Source organism: Nicotiana tomentosiformis, chromosome 5, assembly GCF_000390325.3.
Source record: "Nicotiana tomentosiformis chromosome 5, ASM39032v3, whole genome shotgun sequence".
Classification (NCBI taxonomy): domain Eukaryota; kingdom Viridiplantae; phylum Streptophyta; class Magnoliopsida; order Solanales; family Solanaceae; genus Nicotiana; species Nicotiana tomentosiformis.
This window is the reverse complement of record NC_090816.1, coordinates 80,728,830-80,752,116: the sequence shown is the minus strand read 5'-3', so window position 1 is coordinate 80,752,116 and position 23,287 is coordinate 80,728,830. Positions and strand designations below refer to the sequence as shown.

At 38.5% G+C, this 23,287-nt stretch overlaps 1 protein-coding gene and 1 non-coding gene across 2 annotated transcripts; both read right to left on the bottom strand.

The window, feature by feature from the left end:
- Window positions 1-14,536: 14,536 nt before the first annotated feature.
- On the bottom strand, window positions 14,537-14,643 carry LOC117275753 (small nucleolar RNA R71). Its single transcript, XR_004505951.1, has one exon. It is a non-coding gene; the product is annotated as a small nucleolar RNA R71 (small nucleolar RNA).
- Window positions 14,644-21,174: 6,531 nt separating this feature from the next.
- Window positions 21,175-21,720, bottom strand: LOC138892659 (uncharacterized). Its single transcript, XM_070176393.1, has one exon. It carries the CDS (start codon window positions 21,718-21,720, stop codon window positions 21,175-21,177), a length of 546 nt encoding a protein of 181 aa, XP_070032494.1.
- Window positions 21,721-23,287: the final 1,567 nt, after the last annotated feature.

Genomic DNA, 23,287 nt, shown 5'->3' with positions numbered 1-23,287 from the left:
TGATACTTGAAGCTTTACTTGTGACATTCCTTTGTGAGAGAAGAGTGAATCCTTTATTGCTCTAGAAATTGAGTGTTAATTCTTGAAGTGAGCATGGCAAATGAAAGGTAGAGGGGGAAGAGTTTGGAGTCCACCATGATTTACATGATAGAACAAGAGTCCTTGATGAGTAAAGTCAATTCTTGAAGCTCAAATGTCACATTAAAGTTGTATGCACGTAACATATGTTTTGTAACCTTGTTGAAAATGCATGAGTATTGTGGGTAATTGTTGGTCCCAACGAAGTATGAATCGCTTATATTGACTCTTTGAAATGACCTTTCACTTAGAGGAGGTGGGAACTAATCTATTTGATTGAGAACAAGAAAATACTTAAGTTTGAGAGAGTTTATAAGTGTGGATTTTAACCATTTATTAGTACCTTCTTGCTTGAGTTTTAGTCCGAAAGTATTGATTTTTGTTTCCAAAACTAATGAAATCGTGTGAATTGCAGGCATGTAGGAAGATTGGTACTTAACTAAGAAATCTAACTCAAAAGAAGTATTCCAACTCAAAAAGGCAAGAAGGAGAACTGTAGGCAGAAGTGCAGTCTGCAGAATTAACTGTAGGTAGAAGTGCAGTCTGCAGAAATAATTCGGTAGCCACAGAAGATGATGTGGTCTGCAAAAATAAATATGCAGCCACAAAAGAAGCCCTGAAGCGTCAGAGGAGTTTGAAGAAGCGTGGTCCGCACACCAAACTGTGCGGTCACAAAAGCTTGTCGCATTGACAAGATTTAAAAAAGTTAAGAGAAGGTGCAAAAAGACCAAGTGTGAAGCCTCGTGAAAGTGCAGTCCGCAATCAAAATATGCGGCCATAGAAGATGAAGTGCAGCCATAGATGGAATTATGCGGCTGCAAAATTCCTCCCAAATCAAGAGAAGAAGAAAAGTGCGGTACGCGCATGGAATTATGCTGCTGCAGAACTTCCCGAAGGGCATTTTTATCAGCGAATTTCTGGACACTATAAATAGACGGGAAACACTTTTTAGAGCAAGTTTTGTATTCCTAGCGGCTGTAGCGGTTGTATTTTATCCTTTTGGGAAATTTGTGACCGCAAAACAAGCATTAATGTAATATACCCATTAGGTTTGCACCTAGGTGAAGTTTACATCCCTAGACTTTTCCCATTTGTTTAAAAACACCAAATACAATTTACTCTCTCTCTAGTTGCTTTTAATTAGTTTAATTTCTTAGTGTTAATTTGAACAAAAAACACTTTTTTATTTGGAAGTATAATTTAGTTGTTTCACGTTCTCTTCAAATATCTACCTCAACACCCTTTATAAACTCCCTGAAGAATTCAACCCCGACTGTAGTTGGGTATTATAATTGCAACAACCGTTTCCACTCACTATTGAGTACGAATTGGATGCGGATCAGCCCCTAACAAACCTGGGACAATGCCTTCTCATGTGGCCAAGCTCTGCATACTCATAACAGCCTCTAGCTGACTGAGGCTTCCAGACTGGAATCTTCCCCCGATGACCTGAATATACACTAGAAGAACCCTGAATAGACAGAGCACGATATGAACTTGCTAGGAGGGCACTGAAAGATGATGGAGATGGAATGCTAAAAGAAGGTCGAGACACTGCTCCAAGGGCCATATGCGGCGTAGAATGAGATGGCCTACCATGATGACCTCTGCTAAACTAACCTCTACCTCCAAATGAGGTAGCACTGAAGCTACCAGAACGATGAGGCCTCTTGTCTCTCTCCATAGCCTCTTGCCCCTAACTACAAATACGCTTAATCATTCGAGCTATCTCCACAACTTGATGGAAAGTAGTCGCAGTCTCTGACTCTCGAGCCGTAGAAATCCTGATGATATAGTTAAAATCCTCAATAAATCGCCCCACCCTCTCAGCCTCGGCGGGGATCAAAATAGTAGCACGACGATATAAATCTATGAATCTTGCCTCATACTCGATCACAGTCAAGCGATCCTACTAAATTTGCTCGAACTGACCTCTCAAATCATCCCTCGTGGTGTGGGGGATGTACCTCTCAAGGAGTAACTACGAGAACTAAGCCCACATAAGTGGAGGTGAACATGTTGGTATGCCCAGCTCATAAGCCTACCACCATCTTCGAGCGGCTCCTCTAAACTGAAAAGTAGTGAAGTCCACCATATTAGACTCTACCAATCCCATATTGCGATGCATATGGTGACATCTATATAGAAAGTCCTAGGCATCCCCAGAAACATCACCCTCAAAGTGTGGAGGAAACAACCTCTCTAATCTCTTCTGCTCATCAACAGAGATGTCAGGCAAAATATCGGGCCTAGATACTGCAGGAAGCTACTCCGGAGTACGAGTGATAGGGGTCTGAACTCCCCCTCTAGTCTAAGACATAACTGGAGCCACTGGAACTACTCTAGCCTGAGTCAAAGCATCAATAAAACTGATCATCTTGGACATGGCCTCCTAGAATACCGGGGCAACAACAAAGACCTCCGGGTGCTGTGTGGAAACTGGGGAATCAATATGATCATCAATAAACTGATCCATAGGCAGATCCACTGATACTTCTTGAACACGCTCCTAGGCTCTAGCGAGTGCTCTGCCCCTAGCCGCCACTGTACGACCCCTGGTAGGTGCCCTGGCCTTACCCCATGGGGCTGTAGCTGGAGGTACTATCTTTCCGTCACTGACTATTGTAGAAGCATGTGTTCTAACCATCTGTGAGAGAGTAGAAGAGAAAATATAGGCTTAGACAATAATCAACACACGACAAAGAATAAAAAAAGGGAAGTTTTCCTAAAGCCCTATAGCCTCTCGCAGATAGATACTGGCGTCTCTATATCGATTCACAAGAATCTAATAGGCCTGCTTGTGACTTGTGAGACCCTTAGAATCTAGAGCTCTGATACCAACTTGTCACGATCCAAAATCTTACCAAAGGCCGTAATGGCACCTAACCTATTTCTAGCCAAGCCAACACTCAAGAAAATTCAATTATTAAGCTATTAACTGATTCATGATATAGAAACAAAGCGGAGTAAGTCATACACATATATCAAATACGCATAAATATCAGATAGGATCTACATGACCACAACTGTCTCACAAACATTTCCTAAAATTCGGGTGTCACAACAAGTCACAAGTATCTAACAACAACACAAAAGCTCAACTGAATACAAAATCTGTCCGAAAATGACTAATACAAAGACAGATATAAAGGGTAGGGAATGAAGGACTCATGTGCTGCGGATTAAATTAAGTAAGCAGTTCACCATGAATTCTCCTAATAAAAATCCTACTCCACTAGGTGTATGCCACCAAATCGAGCCTTAGAACCTGCACAAAAATGTGCAAAAGTGTAGTATGAGTACAAAACACAGTGCTCAGTAAGTATCAAGTCCAGCCTCAAAAAAGTAGTGGCGAGAGGTCAATAGTTAGACCTACTATCGACTTAATAATCATAAGAGGCATGAACAATATATGAAATAAAGCATGATATCATCAATCCAGTCCATTAACAACAACACAATACGTCGAAAGATAAACTTGCTTTTTCAATAGGAGATAACACACAATATGAGGCATCTCAAATCTTTCATAATTAGGATTAACAATCATAAGAGACACTGCATGAGTCTAAGCTACCAATGCGCAAGCTTACAACATAATGCCAATCCTCTACACGAGTCCATATAACTGATACAGATCGAGTGTCCAAATAAATACCAATTTGAATATCTTGTGCTCATAGGATCGAAGATAACATGGGTAATTACTTGACTTCGGTGGGAAAATACCAAATCTAAGCGTCGTTACGGCGTGCAACCCGATCCACTAATAATTAATACGAGTTGTAATCCGATACCCAAATTCCTGTGGCGGCATGCCACCCGATCCACACATGTACCCGTGACAACGTGCCACCTGATCCACATATACAACCATGGTGGCGTGACACCCGATCCACACATATACCTATGGTGGCATGCTACCTGATCCATATATAATACCATTGCAGCATGCAACCCGATCAATAACAATCTCATTAATCATCAATCCCCGCTCAAAATGTTCGTGGTGGCCAAACTCAATCTTTTCACAATATTTAACCCTCTAACTGATAGATATATGCATATGAGGCAACATAATCAAAGACATCGAATCATAATAATTGAAAGACGGATAAAAACACAAATAGCTAAAAGATGGATATGGCAAATTATGTAATTCAATTCATCTGAACGATATAATAAGCAATTTCATCGTTCATGAATTTTATCATAATATTTAACATGAGTGAAATAAGTCATTTAATCATCAAAGTATAAAGTGATAAGACAAGTATGTGACTATGACTTGACAAGGAAGCTCAAAAAGGCAAGTAATCATTTATGCCCAATTTCAACAAGTCATAACTCTACACATGCTACTGCTAAGCCACAAATACGAGTCATCACGTAGTCATAGAATCATTGAACATGAATAATAAGCTCACATAGTCCAAATAAAGCATAAACATAACCCAAACATTTACCGGATATGGTCATATACGCATACACACTCGTCACCTCGCATATACGATACTCCTAAATCGAGTAACCAATAGCAAATAGGTTACCTATGGAGAGAATTCCTTCTTACAATGATAGATAAGAGATTTATCTCCACCTGGTAGTCTTTAACCTTCCAAAATAACCTTCCTTCATGAATATAGTAAAATACAACTCAATAACGTCAAACAAAGCCATAGGAATCAATTCCAAATAATAAATTTCAATCTTTAATCACACACCCAAAAGTCAACAAAAATTGACCTAGGCCCACTTGGTCAAAATTCGAGTCAAGAGGTAGAACCCGACTACGCATAACCCTACGAGTCCAAATATATAATTAGATTTGAAAACCTAGTCCAAATCGACTTCCAAATCCTCAATTTATACTCTCAAAAGTTTTAGTCAACAACCCAAAATTTCTCTTTTGAATTTCATAATCTATGTATAATAATACATGAGGAAACAAGATATATTATCAAAACTAGTGGAAATAACTTACCCTCTTGCTTTGCGTGAATATCCCTTCTCCAAGTTTAGGGTTCAAAATATGAAAGAATGGGCTACAATCCCAAAATATAACACTTAAGTGTTCTGCCTAATGATACCCTTCCTGGATGCAACATTAACCTCGTGAACGCGATGCACAGACGCCCTAGGCCTACGCAAATGTGAGCCCCTTCCTGCGTGATCATGAAGGCCAACCTCCAGTGAACTTCCAGCCTGCCTCACCTCTACGCGAATGTGAGCCCCTTCTCGCGAACCCGAAGACCAACTGCCCCAACCCAATGCGAATGCGACCACCAGCTAGTGACACGAAGAACAAAATCATCCTGCTCCAAATTCTTCTCCCCAATCGCAAGACCTGCTCCTCAATCGCGAAGCACACTAGACACTAACAAAATTTGCAACATCAAATCTGCTCTGGGTGGTCCAAAACTCACCCGAGCAATCTAGGACCCTGTCCAGTCATACCAACAAGTCCATAAATACTACTCGGACTTATTCAAATCTTACGAACACATACGAGATCAGCACATCTACAAATCAAAGATCCAAACACTAATTGAACTTCTCTTAAGTTTAAGAACTTTTAAACTTCCAACCAAGCGTCTGATTCAAACCTAACCAATCCGGATCGCATCCAAACTTATCACACAAGTTATAAATGACAAAATGAACCTATTCCAAGTCTCGGAACAACAATCAGAATTTGATATAATAAAAGTCAACTCCCGGTCAAATTTAAGAATTCTTCAAACCTTCAAATTGCCAACTTTCGGAAAATAGCGCCAAAACATCCTAAGAACCTCTAAACCCAAATTCGAATATATGCCTAAGTTCAAAATTATCATACGAACCTATTGGAACCATTAAATCACCAATCCAAGGTCGTTTATATCAAAGTCAAGCCTTGGTCAACTCTTATAACTTAAGCTTCCAACAATCGAACTAAGTATTCCAATTTACTTCTAAACCTTTCTGAAACCAAACCCACTAATCCCGCAAGTCAAAAAATAATAAACAAGTGTACAAATATATCAAATAGGAAAACGAGGTTCAAATATACAAAACAACCTACCGGGTCATTACAACAGTCTCACGCGTCTACTTATAAGTTGCAAATCAATTCTTGTATGGACACATGTTGAAAGTTAAATTAGAATTGAGAACCCCGAAATTCTATCCATGACTAGAACTCACATCACATATTTCTCCTACATAATCATTATCATTAGAATTATTGCCAGTATCAACAATATTTTTCGAATATCTACTTTCTACTTTCTATTTATCTTCTTCAGCTTATGATAATCTCTCCTATAGTGATCTTGCTCCCTGCACTCATAACAATTCTGCTTCCTTACTCAAGACTTTGATCTCGCGTTAAACTTTTTCCTATTAAAGTATTTTTATTGTGTTCTTCCTTTAATCATAAGACCTTCGACCTCAATTCTACTGTCTGAAAAGTTTTTTTTAACTCTTTAGATTTTAGTACATTACTAACATCATTTAGTAAAATATTATCTTTCAAGTATAGCAATGTACCAGCAAAAGTATCATAAGATAGTGGTGAAGAATATAACACAATCAAGGCTTGATCTTCACTCTCAATTTGATATTCACATTCTTCAGGTCCATTATAATTGAATTAAAATTATCAAGGTGAGTTTTAACAGGTGTACCTTCATTCATACGAAGATTGTACAACCTCTTTTTCAGGTAGAGGCGATTTGCTAGTGATTTCTTATAATACATATCTTTCAACTTCTTCTACGATGTTGCTGCAGAAATTTCTTCAACAATTTCCCGAAGAGTGCTATCTATAACGCTTATGAAGATCGCACTCAAAGTCCTCTTCTTTAGGTTTGCCTTCTCTGACTCTTTCATCTCTTTAGGAAAATCCTCTTCAATTGCCTTCCATAACTCATGTAACATCAGGGACGATCTCATCCTAATTTTTCATAGACTGAAACTTGACCCTCCATCGAATTTTTCTATTTTATACTTTGTTGAAAATGAGAAAACATCTTAACCCTATATTATGTGTAAAAACCCACCTAGCCCTGATACCAATTATTGCGGAAGATTGTAGGTTAACTAGCACACAATCACACAAAAAGCAAATAGAGAAGAAAAAGAATATATGAATTTAACGAGGTTCGGCGAAACCTAATCCTCGAGACAGAAGTAGATAGAGTTTTCACTATGAATGAGAAAAATATTACAGTACAAATAATTCTCACCTATAACTTCTATGTATAAATCCTAAGGAGTCCCAAACCTATAAGAGAAATATTTTCTCAATCCTACAAGGACACATGTAATTTTAAATCGCATAAGCTTTTGCCCTATAAGTTTTTCTCAAATTATTGTGTTAGTTTATATGTCCTAATGTTTCGATTTTGAGTTTGATTCTTTTTTGGAAAAATATATTTATAAAATCATAATTTGTTTTTTGGGATAAATTCTAAATTAGTATTAAAGACAGAGAACATTATAGACAAGGTAATAAGATAAACATAGAAAATACATGACTAGTATTTTATTACTTTAACTATATTTTCAATTAGGTGAGAAAGAAAAAGGTACTTATGGCTAAATAAGATATGAAAAAAATTGGTTTAGAAACGTAGGAAACAAATGCAAAGAGTTACTTCGTCTGTTTCAATAACAATTGAACCTTTTACTATTTGGGGAACATTTTTTGCAAATAATTTTAATTATTTTAAATTATTAACTATTATGACTTATAATATTATTTTTTCAAATAGTTTCTAAATATATAAATTTTACTTTAAAAGTTTAGAGAATTTATGCCTTAATTCTCATTGAAAATTAGTCTGTTTGATATACGTATTCCGAAACAACAATAATAGCATACCCAGTATTATTTCACAATGTGGATTAAATAAATCGAAACACAGGGAGTATTAATCTCTCTCTATATAAAGTTGGGAATTAACAATCTGACGTGGTACCTCTTATATGCTAGAATAGCCATTTATCTTTTTTCTCCTTTTTTGCCTTTTTATCTTTGTTTTCTAATTTATCTTATTTTCAAAATCTAAAAGTGTCTAAATGCTACCTAATTAATGAGAAAAACAAAGTTTTTGATCAATATTGTCCCTTATCTTTGAGGGTAGGTCTATTTTAGTCTCTCAAATATAACCATGAGTATATTTAGTCCCTTAAGTATGCTAAAGTGGAGCACCTTTAGTCTCACTGACACAATATATTCAAAAACTAACAGTGTTACCCAACTCTGATTCATGAAGCAAATCTTCTGCTCTGAATCAAAACGTTTCCTCTCCTTTTATTGGATAACGCAAATTATCACTTTAATTCCTCATTTTTAGATAATGTTTTCTAAAATTTTGACTTTGAAAATATCCCCTAAAAATATATAAAATTTGTATTTTTTTTTTGTATGTTTCGGTTGATTTTTCCAAAAAGAAAAGTTAAAATTTGAAAAAAAAAAATAGAGCTGCCACGATCACTTCTAGGCATATTATTGAAGCAAACGAATAATCAGGTTGTATTATCACTTTTAGCCAGTGCCAAAAATTATATATAAATTTTATAGATTTTTTCGGCTATTATTTTTACAGCGTCTATACAATGTAATTTTCTCATTTAAAACTGGCACAGAAAGGGATATTTTGAAGGTCAAAATTTTAGAAGACATTATCTAAAAATGAGGAATTAAAGTGATAATTTGCGTTATCCAATAAAAAGAGAGGAAACGTTTTGTTTCAAAACAGAAGATTTGCTTCATGAATCAGAGTTGGGTAACACCGTTAGTTTTTGAACACATTGTATCAGTGAGACTAAAGGTGCTCCACTTTAGCATACTTAAGGGACTAAATATACTCAAAACTATATTTACGGGACCGAAATAAACCTAACCTCAAAGATAAGGGACAATATTAGCCAAAAACTCGAAAAGTACGTCCCGTCGGGTTACATCCGTTAAAACTTAAGGATGAAACACATTAAAGTAAAAGGAAGATGAAAAGAGAGACTTTTCATTTTCAAAACGGTTTTTTTACCATATATAACAAAAGGCCTGTAGTATTTGTAACCAATAACAATGGGTCATCTCCATAATTTTGTCTGCTCTTTTTCTCAAATGAAATTTTTTTTTTTTAACATCAGACAAACAGAGATTATCTCATGATACTTTTGAAGGTGTTGTCAAGTGGCATATATTTCTCTACAACGTAAAAGGCTTTACGGAAAAGGTGTTATTCCTCGTTCGGGAGAGTGTCCAAAAGCAACAAGAATTATAAGGAGAAAGAATCATATTTTTGTACTGAAGATGAGATGTTCTTTCACTGTTACTGAAGGGGAGAAGGTGAGGTGAGGGAAGAAGGAAGAAGAATTGAGGTAGGAGTTGAATTGAAAAAGAAAAGGAAGGAAAAGAAAGGTAAGGGAATAGCAAATCCGAGGATAAGAAGCCGACTTCTTTTTTCTATTTCTTCTTTTATTTTTTCACAAGATTTTTTCTTAGCATTTAATTTGGAATGCTAAAGTAACTACAACATTTCACTGATTATATATATGTTATTCATGATAACGTGTATCCCATTTAAGCAAAATTTTCTCTCCCAATTAATGGGAGACAAAGAAAAAAGCCTAATATTCCAATATTTTCTAAGTTAGAATTTCAATTTTTAAAGATCTCCCTAAAGCTAGCTAGATGACAAATAATATTTACAGATATGCTATCAAACGATTTAAGTCCTTGAGCTTTTAACAAAGATGATAAAAGAAATTAAGAATGGGAAGACTCTTTTGGATAGCAGCAATTTGAGCATAAACACACTTTTGACAAGATAAATTAAAAATATCAACTTTCTTTTTAATGCTTTTATAGTTTTTATTTTGTCAAATTTTTGACAAGAAAAGAAGATCATTTTAAAAGTACACACAAATTAAAAAAGGAGTAACAGAAGAAGAAGTAGTTATTCAATTATTTAATGTTCATTTAGTTACATGAAGTTTCCAATTGTTATAGAAATTAGTGAAGTGGATGATCATTTACTAGAAAACAATAATTATTTTTAAAAAATGCGGATTAATAATATGGAGCGTTTTGGATCTAATTGGAGGTATGCATTTGCGTATATAGATTAAAATATAGGTATATCTCAGCTATTTATTGGTTTTAATAGGACCGCACAAAGCGCGGATAAATTGATTAGTTAGTAATACTTCCACCACCAACCTCTTGGTCTTGAAAAGCTCGTACCTATAACTGGAAAATACTTAAATTTGGAATAGAGATATTATATTCCAAACGGACGTAACAAAAAGGTCGCAAACTCGCAACCTTGAGGCCCGGAAAGAAAAGCAGAAAGCAGAGGCTTTGCTCTGTAATCTGTCCACAAAATAGATTTGTTTTGTAGATATTTATTGACTTTTGATTTTTTCTTTCTTTACTTTTTTTTTTATTCTCTTTGTTTTTAAGCAAAGCAGAATTAAGGATGAATATAGTTCCCATGTCAGGATGCAGTAGAAGGCATCAATATAACATTCAGAGAAATATGACTAAGGTAAAATCACTCTACTTGTCTATTTATTCTGATTATGTAACAGGATATTGATTTTCAGGTATCCTTTCTTCTTTCTGAGTTCTGACGATTTACACGAACCAATATAATGCCTTTAACGGATTTCTCTCCCAACAATCTAATCTTCGTTGTCATGTTTCTACGAATTCAATCTTGATTCCAGTATCATACAATATTCACCCTCTGTTGTGCTTGATAATTTTAGTACAATATGTTTTTTTTACTTGGTTAATTAATATATGGGATTTCAGCTTAGGTGATAGGTTGCACAAGTTTTAGTCTATGTCACGACCCAACTTTCACCGGAGCCGCGACGGCGCCTAACACTACATGTCAGACAAGCTAATAGCCACATAATAACTATACATTTGAATAAACATGGTTTAATAAACTGAACAACAGAAATATCATAATTATCTAATGAAAACCATAACAATACTGCTACAACCATTCTCAAAATCTGGTGTCAACGAGTACATGAGCACTACTGAGTATTAAATATACACCAAATCCTTAGTACAACTGTCTAGACAATAGAGCAGTAATAAGGGAAATAAAGGGAAGAGAGTCAAGGTCTGCGGATATCATAGCAGCTACCTCGAAGTCTCCAAATACTGGTACTAATACGGCTCTAGCAATCACCACGTCCAGATGTACCTGGATCTGCACACGAAGTGCAGAGTGTAGTATGAGTACAACCGACCCCATGTACTCCATAAGTAACAAAACTAACTTTGGACTGAAAGTAGTGACGAGCTCAAAAGAAGACAGTCAGAAACCAATATTAAGAACAACACAGAGATAATGATGACAGTAACAATAAGTAATTCAATGAAATTATCATAGTCAGCTCGTTCATATACATGAATTTATACATGCTTTTAAGTTTAACAATTAAAGACCAATACTGATAAGAACATGTCAGCTACAGCTAGCATGAGGAATGATGCATCTCTATGCCTACATGTTAAGTATGCATGTCAAATGAATGATTTTACGGTGGTATCCTCAGGTTCTCTCACTCTCAACATACTTAAGTTGTCTGTCTCAATTGCCCACCTCATCACACATACACAATCACTCAGCATTGTATGGGTGTCTGGCATCAATGCCCCCCACCAAAGCACGTGTATGCATATCACTGTGTCTGCGCTCACTGCTAGTATGTCAGACTTCGGAGGGGCGGATCTTGCTCAAGCGTTAATCAAAGATAATATGGCATGTTGTGACGTGCAGCCCGATCCAAAAAATAATAAAACCAATAAGACCTGTTGTAGCATATTGCCCAATCCAAATAACACTCTCAACACGGCTCTCAGGCCCGCCTCAGTCATGCACCTCTCAAGTCTCAAGGGCTCATAACCTCATATCACTCAGCCCAGCAGCACCACATATGGAAAAGCAATAACAACATGAGATGTAACAATGAATGATGAACAGAGACTGAGAAATGATATGCAATTACGAATCATGACTGAGTGTACAATTACAGTTAAGTCAGATAACCCAAAATAATAGAAATAGCCTCAATAAGTTTCAAACAAATAACCACATAGCCTAAATATGATTTTTAGCATGAATCATAGCTCAGTAAACCTAACAAGTAGGGAAAAATACGGATAAAATAAAGTATGATAGCAACATAGTCTAAAAGTTAACTCGGATCATGATTATCCTGGTGCATGCCCACACGCCGGTCACCTAACATGTGTGTCACCTAAACACATCACAATTAGCATGGTTCTCAGGGACAATTACCCTCAATTTCAAGTTTAGAAATATTACTTACCTAAAACTCGCAACTCAATATTTCAAAAAGTTCTTGCCTCATGAATCAGCCTCCAAGCGATCCGAATCTAGTCAAAGCAACTTAGTACCATCAATAATAGTGATAATAGGTTATAATTATGTAGTTTAGTTACTATTTGCACTCTAACTTAGCTGCACTTTATTGATATTTGAATATTAAATGATAACAAATTGCTCTAATTAAGAACTTTATGCTTTGTAGGAGCAATTCTGGGCTATGAGGACGTTAAAGAGTGTTTTGGAGCTAATATGGAGCATTGAAGGCCAATTGGAGGTTAGCGCGCTTAAAAAGAAGAAAGAAAAAATGCTGCAAAAAATCCTCCAGGTGCGCGATCTATGCGCGGCCGCGCATGTCAGGCAGAAACTGGCCAAAATGCGTGGTTGATCCGTGGCCGCGCACGTGTTTCCAAGAAAAATCATCCAAGGCCAATTTTGTAATTTGAGAGGCGACTAAACTTGACCTATATGAAGCCCAGCTCGCCTTAAAAGAGAGTATCTCTGTTTTTTGAAGAACTTTGGAGGCAAGAACACAAAAGGAGCAAGACGGAGAATTCTCCTACGAATTTTTCATCTTCTTTTTCTTAATTCCATTATTGGTTATGACTTTTTATATTGTAATCTTGCATAGTAGTATGAGTAGATAAACTCGTCATCTAGGGTTGATGGAACTAATTGTTGGATGACGTCTTGATTACGTTTTGATATAATTGAGCCATTTTTACTCTATAATTGTTCATGTATGTGTTTCTTGTGATTAATTGAAAGGGCCCTTGATTAATCGTGTCTAGTTGTCCAGTATTTCTTGAGAAAGAAGACTTGATTAGATTGTTGTTAAAAAACGCCACTTTCGAGTAATTTAAGATATTAATTACTTGAATTTAAAAGCAGGATTAGAGATAACGAAGCTTTGGTGTGATATTTATGAGTTGTACAAATTGTCAACTAGAGTAGTTCGAGAGAATGCTTCGAGTAAATTATTGTAATTGATAGAGAGATAAGTACGGTAAGCAAGAACTCATCATCTTTATAGAGTGTTACAGCGAGATTATAGCTAACGTGTGAGGAATTAATCCGATAATTGGGGAAATCAATAACCCTATATTCTTTTGCCTTTGAATTCAACTTCATTCTTGCTTATTGATAGTTTTTATTATCATTTTTCGTTAGCTAAATAATTTCTGTTAATTATTAAATAAAATCTTGAACTCTAAAAATTATCTGAGCTTATCATTAGCGATACTAAAAGTTGTAGCAAATAGGTTAGTTCCCTGTGGGATTCGAATCTGGACTCTTGAACCAGATTATTTTTTCAGCGACTGCTTAGTCATTTTTATAAGGCATATCTGGGCGTGCTCAAATTTTGGCGTCTTTGTCGGGGAACTAACGGTGTTATTTATTAGAACTTGGAAGAATTGCTAGGATTTTTAGTTTAGATCAGTTTTCTATGGTGTAAAAAAAATATTTCCATTGAAATTCTCACGTTTGAACTTTTCTGTGACTCAGGTGCATTCCTAGAAGCTCATTGAGAACTGGTGAACTTTTTGAAGGACTCTCAGATCCCGAGAAAGCATTCAGGGCATTGAATCGGGCTAACAAGAAGGGCAAACAACTAAAACAAGATGAACAATTCGAAATTGAAATGGAAGACGTTGAGAACATCAACGAGAATAATAGGAATGATTGAGTTGACCCAAACATCGGAGTGGTAGCACCTCTTGTTCTGGAAGCTTCTCTATATGATTGGGCGCAACCAACTGCTGATAACCTGGCCACCGCAATTGCAGTCCCTCCGATACATGCGGAGACGTTTCAGATTACCAACAACATGCTGCACTTGCTGTAGAATAAAGGATTGTTCTCTGGTTCGTACATCGAAGACCCACAACAACATCTAAAGAACTTTCTATCAATTTGTGTCACTCAGACAGCCAAATGTGACTCCTAAAGCAATCAGATTATTACTGTTCCCATTCTCAGTGACTGGGGAGGCTCAAACTTGGCTGAATTCGCTCCCAATAAACTCCATTGCTACTTCGGAGGAACTAGTGAAGTAGTTCTTAAATAAGTTCTATCCACCCAACAAAACTGCGAGGCAAATTGATGAGATATTGCAATTCATGCAGAAACCGACTGAAAGTTTGCAGGAAACCTGGGAGAGGTTTAAGGGTATGCTAGTGAAGTGTCCACACCATGGCATTCCAGATCAGATGCTAGGATAGAGATTCTATATGGGTTTGGCTGACGGTCTGAAGGCCAATGTAGATGTTTTAGCTGGGGGTGCATTCTTGAGCAAAACATTTACAGAGTGTAAGATTCTTCTTGACAAGATGGCTCAAAATTCATGCTGGATGACGAGAGATACAACACTCACTCCAATAGTACATTTTGTTGCTCTTGACCCAAACAATACAAATGCATAAAATATAGCTACTCTCATGACCCAAATGAGCTTATTGACAAAGAAAATTAATGAGATGGGTATGAAATAGGTGCAGATTGTTGATGCGACAAATGGAGGCCTATGCACTCCCTGCATAAATCAGTCATATGTTTGCTCGTGGAGTGGAGATAATGATAATCAGGGCTTCAGAGAAGACATGAATTACATCAATAATTTTGGGGGTCAAAGGCAAGGTGGACAGCAATGGGGACCTCAAAATCAGCAGTACAGACCAACCCAACAACAATACAATACCATTCCTGGGGGAGCACGACCACAAGGCCAAGTCGTGCCTTATCAAAGGCAGCAGGGCTACAATCAGCAACACTAACAACAATTAACTTACCAACCGCCTCATCAACAGCAGGATAGTAATATGATAGAAATCAAGGGCATGCTGCAACAACTCATGGGGGCAAATGGAGAGATGCAAGAAAAGTTAGTCGCACATGATTCGACTATTAAAGGCATTGAAACTCAATTAGGCCAGTTATCTATGGCCTTGAACAATTGCCCACAAGGAACGTTGCCTGCAGACACAAACATCAATCCAAAGGATCAGAACCCAAATCAGCTAATGGCAGTGAGTCGCGGGAATGGAAGGGATTTAGACAAAGAGCAAGAAGTTGCTCAATCTAGGAGAGACGCAGTGCCAATTACTCTAGTTACATTAGAGACTGACGAGTCAACGGAGATCACAGAAGTTGTAATTGAACAGGTACAAGTGGACAAAGTCAAGGAGAAGGAATTTGAACAACTCTTTATTCCTTACAAGCTTCTTCAGGTAAGTGCCATGGCTTCTATTTTCCTTTTACTTCAGTTTTTATTTTTTTAGTTTTTTTCAATTTTCTTTCTTTTCTTTTTCTCTTTTAATTGTATGGTAGTAGAAGTCATTGTTGTTCTTTTCTTTGCTTTGTATTACTAAGTATACTTGTTGGTATATGAGGATAATGGAATTTCATCTTGTTGGGTTGGATTAGACATTGTTAAGATTGTGGTGGAATTGAGGTATAATTGGGTGTTTGGGGAATTTGGGGTGAATTTGCACATCAAGTGTTTGTTGAAATGCCATAGTGAGTTCGTGAATATAATTTGTGACCAATTGTGCGGGTGAAGTCTGAGTAACCACTATTGGTTCATACATCCCGCCTTGTACTAATAGTGGTATTTGTTTTGTAGGTACTATGACACCCTCAAAGAAAAGATGAACCACAGGCGCCTCTTTTAGTGGTCATGCAGGCTCGTCCCGGGCAAGGGCCTTAACCAATACACCTCAGTCTGATAGCACAAGATTTATAACAAGCTCAGCCCAGGAACGTTTTAGTCAGAAGGTTCCTAAGAAGCCCATACCGGAACGGGGTATTGATAGGGGGTCCCTCCAATTTATTTGCCCCAATATGTATCAGGAGTTGGTTCGACGCAGGCTGGATATTTTCTTTGAGGAACCTGATGAGGCCAACTTGATGGTTGTACGAGAGTTCTACGTGAACTGCTCTGAACATGAGGACCATATTTGCACTGTGCAACAAAAGAATGTTGATGCATCGATAGACGCCATTAGGAGGGCATATCGGCTGCCAGTATTTGGTGGGGAGGAGGACTATTATGATACGTATAGGCAAGAACCAACCTCCTGGAACCTGATTTTTAGAACAATTTGTGTGCCAAACAAAGACATAGTATGGGTTACACCGTGGCGGAAGTTTCACTCGGCCTAACTCACCTTTGAAGGGAAGTGTTGGCTTTATTTCATCAATAGACGCCTGCTTCCTTCCTCCAATACCACTGAGGTGAATGGTCCCAGAGCTGCATTGATCTGGTGCTTCATGAATGGCCACGATTTTGATGTGGCTAAGGTTATTTACGATGAGATGTTCATCTGTTGTCTAGTGCAGAGGTATGAGTTCTTCTTCCCTTCACTAGTCACTAGATTATGTCGGGCAGCACGGGTGCCGGAGAACAAGAACGTGGATGGAAGAGTGAAAAAAGAACCAAAGTTTCGGGCAGATAAAGTGACCATTGGGAAGGATCATGTGGTACCTGGCAGAGCTAATAGTGATGAGTCTGATACGCCAGAAGAGGGAGATGAAGGGAAGGCTGAGGTTGTGGCTGAGTTACCCCCACACAAACAAGTTGTTGAGGTTAAGGGAACATCTATAGTCAGATGGGATACGCGGATGACAGTCCTAAAACATGAAATGGCAGGGTTAAGCACTTATGTCACGTATTTGGGGACTCGAGTTGATGCACTGGCCAACCAAAATGCAAAATCTGAGAAGAAGATCATGGCTTGGCTGCGTGCGCTAGGGAGGGCGTGCCATCTCGACCCCGGCGCTATCTCCGATCAGGATTGATGTACCAGGGAAGTTTTCTTTACCTCACATTTTTTTATTTGTGTGGCATGGGTACATGCCACCATTTTAAGTGTGGGGTGGGGGATATTTTGTATGTATGTTGTATGTATAGAGTTATGTAGAGTAGTGTAGTTTCGTTAGTTAACTGAATATAAAAAATTAAAAAAATCTTCAAAAGTTTCGATTTGTCCCGACACTGGATATCATTCAACAAGTTTCTTGAGGGATTCAATTAAAAGAAAAAAAACTATTTTTTTTGTTAGGAGTGTATCAATTCCCCCTTGGTTTTTCTTTGGGCCACGGTTCTTTTCCAAGGGTTTCGTTTGAACGAGGTGTAGTTAGGTTTTTAATTTGTTTTTTAAGTTACGAACCCTTAGGCTATGGGCTGAATTGGAAATAGGATCTCTTAACTTCGTTATGCCATGAATATAGCAGGTACTTCAGTGTGACGCTTAGGCTCAATTGTTGATTCTTGTAAGAATGACGTAAGTTATATGTTCTTAACTTGGTTTAAGTACCCCTAACTAGAGTGTTTTGATGATCCAATCTGGAGTGACACTTGTGCCATGTGTGTGTGAGGCTTGTTGTATTATGTGCACTGTATTTGATGCCTGGAACTTGCCCCGTGTGTTTGCAAGGCGAAATAGTAGTCTTGTTCAGTCTTGGAAGTGATATAGGTATTTCTTTGTTGAGCCATATATATATTCCACCGCCTAGTTGTTATGTATCGTAGTTAACCCCTTTGAGTCTGTAATCTTGTTTCTTTGGTAACCACATTACAAGCCTTACCCCTTTGTTTGAATTAACCATCTATTTGAACCTATTCACCTCTCATGAGTACTTGAATTGCTATGAACGTGTAAAAGTTAAAGTGTGGGGTGGTTGGTTTGGCTTTTGAGTGGAACTAATAAAATAAGGAGAAAAGGACACTATTTTAAAAAAGTAAGAGTCACTTGAATTGAAAAAGAAAGAAAAAAAATAGTTGTATTGTAGTGAATAATATTCCTTTGGTAGCTTTTGATGTAATTGTGCTTAAAGAAGTATGGGGTAATATACGTTGATGTTAAGGTGGAGTGTTGGTTTGACATAAGTATGGACTTGAATGTTAAAGTATATGTATTTAAGTGCTTAGGGAGGTGTAGTCACTTTTATATCCAAATATATCCTACTCGACCCGCAGCCTACATTACAACTAAATAAAGTCCCACTTGATCCTAGACTGAATGAGCTCGATTACTAGAGTAGTACACTACGGGCAAGCCTATGGAGCATCTTTTGTGGCACAAGAATATCGTTCTGAGGGTGAGTGAATTCTGTCTATTTTGAAGTCCCTCATTGTGCGTGAATTTTTTTGATTATGGAATGAGTATCTTTTGTTGTGAGCAGGCACTTGATTCGTGAAGGGAAGGTAATTCTTGACCTCTGCGTTAGAGTAAGTGAGTAAGTTAAGAATATTGTGTGGTGCGTAGGAGTCAACTCTTGAGGTAAAGATGTTACACTACTATGCTCAATCTATGTGAAATATTCTTGGTGTGATGAGTTGGGGAAGTCGCTTAGTGAAGTTAGGCCTCTGTAGAGTGTGGTTTAATTGCTCAGGGACGAGCAATGGTTTAAGTGTGGGGTAAATAGCTATATGAAACACTCTCAAATGATAGAGCTAAAGTCTTGAATCAAATATACAAAGTCAACCTCACATCTTGGAACCTGACAAAATTTACAAATTTTGAACACGCATTCAATTACGAGTCCAACCAGACTAATTTCATCAAATTCCATCTACAAATCGACCCCAAATCACCAAAGCTCACATAGTCTAAAACTCCCCAATTTTTCACTTTAAATTCACATAAACTAGGTGTAATAATCAATGGGTAATCAAAATCTAGCATCAAAAGTGATTAATCTTCACCTACCTCTTCAATTGTAGCAAAAAGTCTCTCAAAAATTGCCCTTAGCCGAGTTCCAAAACTCCCAAAATGAGAAAACACTCAAACACTTCGAATGTAAGAACTTTCCATTGAAATCGCACATGCGATCCAAATTTTCACTGCTGCGGTACTGCTTCTGCAGTCCAAACTGCGCACCTGTGAACTTCACTTAAGTTCCGACCTACCGCTTCTGTGGTCCAACTCCCACTTCTGCGCGTCCACACCTGCGGAACCCTACCTCATCTGCGATCCTAGCTCCGCCAGCCTTCTTCCGCTTCTGCCTCCCCTTGTCTGCATCTACGGGCTCGCAGATGTGGTAAATCCCTTGCACCTGCGACCTTCTCCAGCCCCAGCTAAGCACGCATCAGTAATCACATGGCCTCTTCTACGGCGTTGCACCTGCGGCAAATCCCTCACAGGTGTGATTGCACCAGAACTCCCAAGCTTCAGCAATCGCTCAAAGTCTAAAAGTGATCGGCCAACCACCCAAATCACACCCGAAGCTTCCGGGACCCCATCCAAACATACCAACAATTCCTAAAACACGATACAAACTTGCTCGAAACATCAAATCACATCAAACAACATCAAAATCATGAATCGCACCCCAATTCAAACCTAAGTCCAAAATCATCATACGAAGCTATTGGAACAATCAAAACTCTATTCTGGAGTCGTCTAAACAAATGTCAAACTCCGACCAACTCTTTCATCTTAAGCCTTCAACCTTGGGACTAAGTGTCCTAATTCACTTCGAAACCATCCCAGAACCAATCCAACCACCCCGACAAGTCGTATAACCATAAATGAACATAGAAAATGCAATAAATAGGGGAACGGTTCTACAATACACAAAACGACGAACTGGGTCGTTACAGTCTTCCCTTCTTAAACAAACATTCATCCTCGAATGGGTCTAGAATCATACATGGAGTCTCAAATAGGTGTGAATATCTGCTCTGCATCTTCTACTTGATCTCCCATGTAGCCTCCTCGACCGGCTAACCTTTCCATTGTACCTTCACTGACGCTATATTCTTTGGCCTCAACTTCCGAACCTGCCAGCCCAAAATAGCCACTAGCTCCACATCATAAGTCAAATCTCCATCTAGTTGCATAGTGATGAAGTCCAAAACATGTGACGGATCACTATAATACTTCCGGAGCATAGAAACATGAAACACTGGATGAACACCTAACAGACTAGGTGGCAATGCAAGTTTGTAGGCCACCTCTCAAATCCTCTCAAGCACATCAAAATGACCAATATACCAAGCGCTTAACCTTCCCTTCTTCCCGAACCTCATCACACCCTTCATGGGTGAAACTCTGAGCAAAACCTTCTCACCCACCATATATGCAATAGCAAGAATTTCCTATCAACATAACTCTTATGTTTGGACTGTGCTATACGGAGCTGCTCTTGGATCAACTTCACCTTCTCCAAGGCATCACAGACCAAATCAGCCCAACAACCTAGCCTCTCCAGGCTCAAACCAACCAACTGGAGAACGACATATCCTCCCATATAAGGCTCATAAGTAGTCATTTGGATACTCAACTGAAAGCTATTGTTGTAGGCTAACTCTGCTACGGAAGAAACTGATCCCATGAATTTCTTAAATCCATAACACATGCATGTAACATATCCTTCAAGATCTGACTAGTGTGCCCGTACTGCCTGTCTGTCCGAGGATGGAATATTGTACTCAACTCAACCCTGTTTCTAACTCTCACTGCACCTCTCTCCAAAACCGCAATGTGAACTACATGCCTCGTTTAGAAATGATAGAAATTAGCACACCATGCAAGCAGGTAATCTCCCGAATGTAAATCTGAGCCAACCGCTCTAATGAATAGGAAGTCACCACCGGAATAAAGTGTGCGGACTTAGTTAACCAGTCTATAATAACCCAGACTGTGTCATATATTTTCAAGGTCCATGGAAAGCCTACCACAAAATCCATAGTGATGCGCTCTCACTTCCACTCCGATATCTCCAATCTCTAAGTTAGCCCTCTCGGCTTCTGATGCTCATATTTCACATGTTGAAAATTCAAACACTGAGAGACATAAGCAACAATATATTTCTTCATTCTCCACCACCAATAGTATTGTTTGAAGTCACGGTACATCTTCGTGACACTTGGGTGAATGGAATAGCGTGAGCTATGAGCCTTCTGAAGGATCAAATCTCTCAATCCATCAACATTTGGAACACAAATTCGGCCTTGAAGCCGCATAACACCATCATCCCCAATCACAATCTCCTTAGAACCAGACCACTGAACTGTGTCCCTCAACACCATCAAGTGAGGATCATCTAATTGGAAAACCTTGATACACTCCAACAATAATGACTGGTCCACAAAGCAAGAAAAAACCTGACCAGGCTCGAAAACATCCAATCTCACAAAGTGATTGGCCAAAGCCTGAACATCCATAGCTAGTGGCCTCTCTACTACCGGTAAATATCCCAAGCTGCCCATACTCTCAGCCTTCCTACTCAATGTATCGGCCACCACATTGGCCTTCCACGGATGATATAACATGGTAATATCATAGTCTTTCAGCAACTCCAACCATCTTCACTGCCGCAAATTAAGGTACTTCTGCTTGAACATATGTTGGAAACTCTGATGGTCGGTATAGACCTCACATAGAATGATGTACAAATAGTGCCTCCAAATCTTCAGTGCGTGAACAACGGAAACCAACTATAAGTTATATACATAGTAAATCTTCTCATGACGCTTCAACTACCGAGATGCGTAGGCAATCACCCTACCGTCATGCATCAACAATGTGCCAAGCCTAATACGCGACGCATCACAATGCATGGTGTAAGATGTCGAACCTGTAGGCAACACCAATACTGGGGTTGTACTGAATGCCGTCTTGAGATTCTGAAAGCTCACCTCACAGTCGTCGGACCATCTGAAATGAGCAACCTTCTCGGTCAATCTAGTCAAAGGTGCAACATAGACAAGCAACCCTCTACAAAACGACAATAATAACCTGCCAAACCCAAGAAGCTCCGAATCTTCGTAGCTGAAGACAGTCTAGGACAACTCTGAACTGCCTCAATATTCTTTGGATCCACCTTGATCCCCTCACTAGACACGACGTGGCCTAAGAACGCCATCGAATTAAGCCAAAACTCACTCTTGGGGAATTTAGCATACAACGTCTTCTCCCTCAAGGTCTGTAGTACGATCCTTGGATGCTGCTCATGATCCTCCTGGATGCGTGAGTACAACAATATATCATCAATGAATACTATGATAAAAGAATCAAGATATGGTTGGAACACAATGTCCATCAAGTGCATAAAGGCTGCTGGGGCATTGGTCAGCCCAAACGACATCACCAAAAACTCGTAGTGACCATAGCGGGTCCTGAAAGCCTTCTTCAGAATATCTGAATCCCGGATCTTCAACGGATGATACCCAGACCTCAAATCAATCTTCGAGAACACTCTAGCAACCTGAAGCTGATTAAATAAGTCATCAATGCGTGGTAGTGGGTACCTTTTCTTAATAGTGACCTTATTCAACTGTCTGTAATCAATAAACATCCTCACAGTACCATCTTTCTTCTTCAAAAATAGAACCGGTGTACCCCAAGGTGACACACTAGTCCCAATGAAGCCCTTTTCAAGTAATTCCTGCAACTGTTCCTTTAACTCCTTCAACTCAATAGGTGTCATACGATATGGTAAAATAGAGATGGGTTGAGTGTCCGATACCAAGTCAATACCAAAATCAATATCCCTGTCGAGTGGCATGCTCGACAGGTCTGCTGGAAATACATCTGGAAAGTATCTCACTACCGGAACTGACTCAACGGTAGGAGTATCAGCACTAACATCCCTTACGAAGGCTAAATATGCCAAACATCACTTCTCAACCATCCATTGAGCCTTCAAATGTGAAATCACTCTGCTAGGAACATAATCCAGAGAGCCTCTCCACTCCATCCTTAGCACCCCCAACATCGCCAACGACACGGTCTTTGCGTGACAATCCAGAATGGCGTGACGTGACGACAACCAATCTATGCCCAATATCACATCAAAATCAACCATGCTGAGTAGTATAAGATCAAATCTCGTTCCAT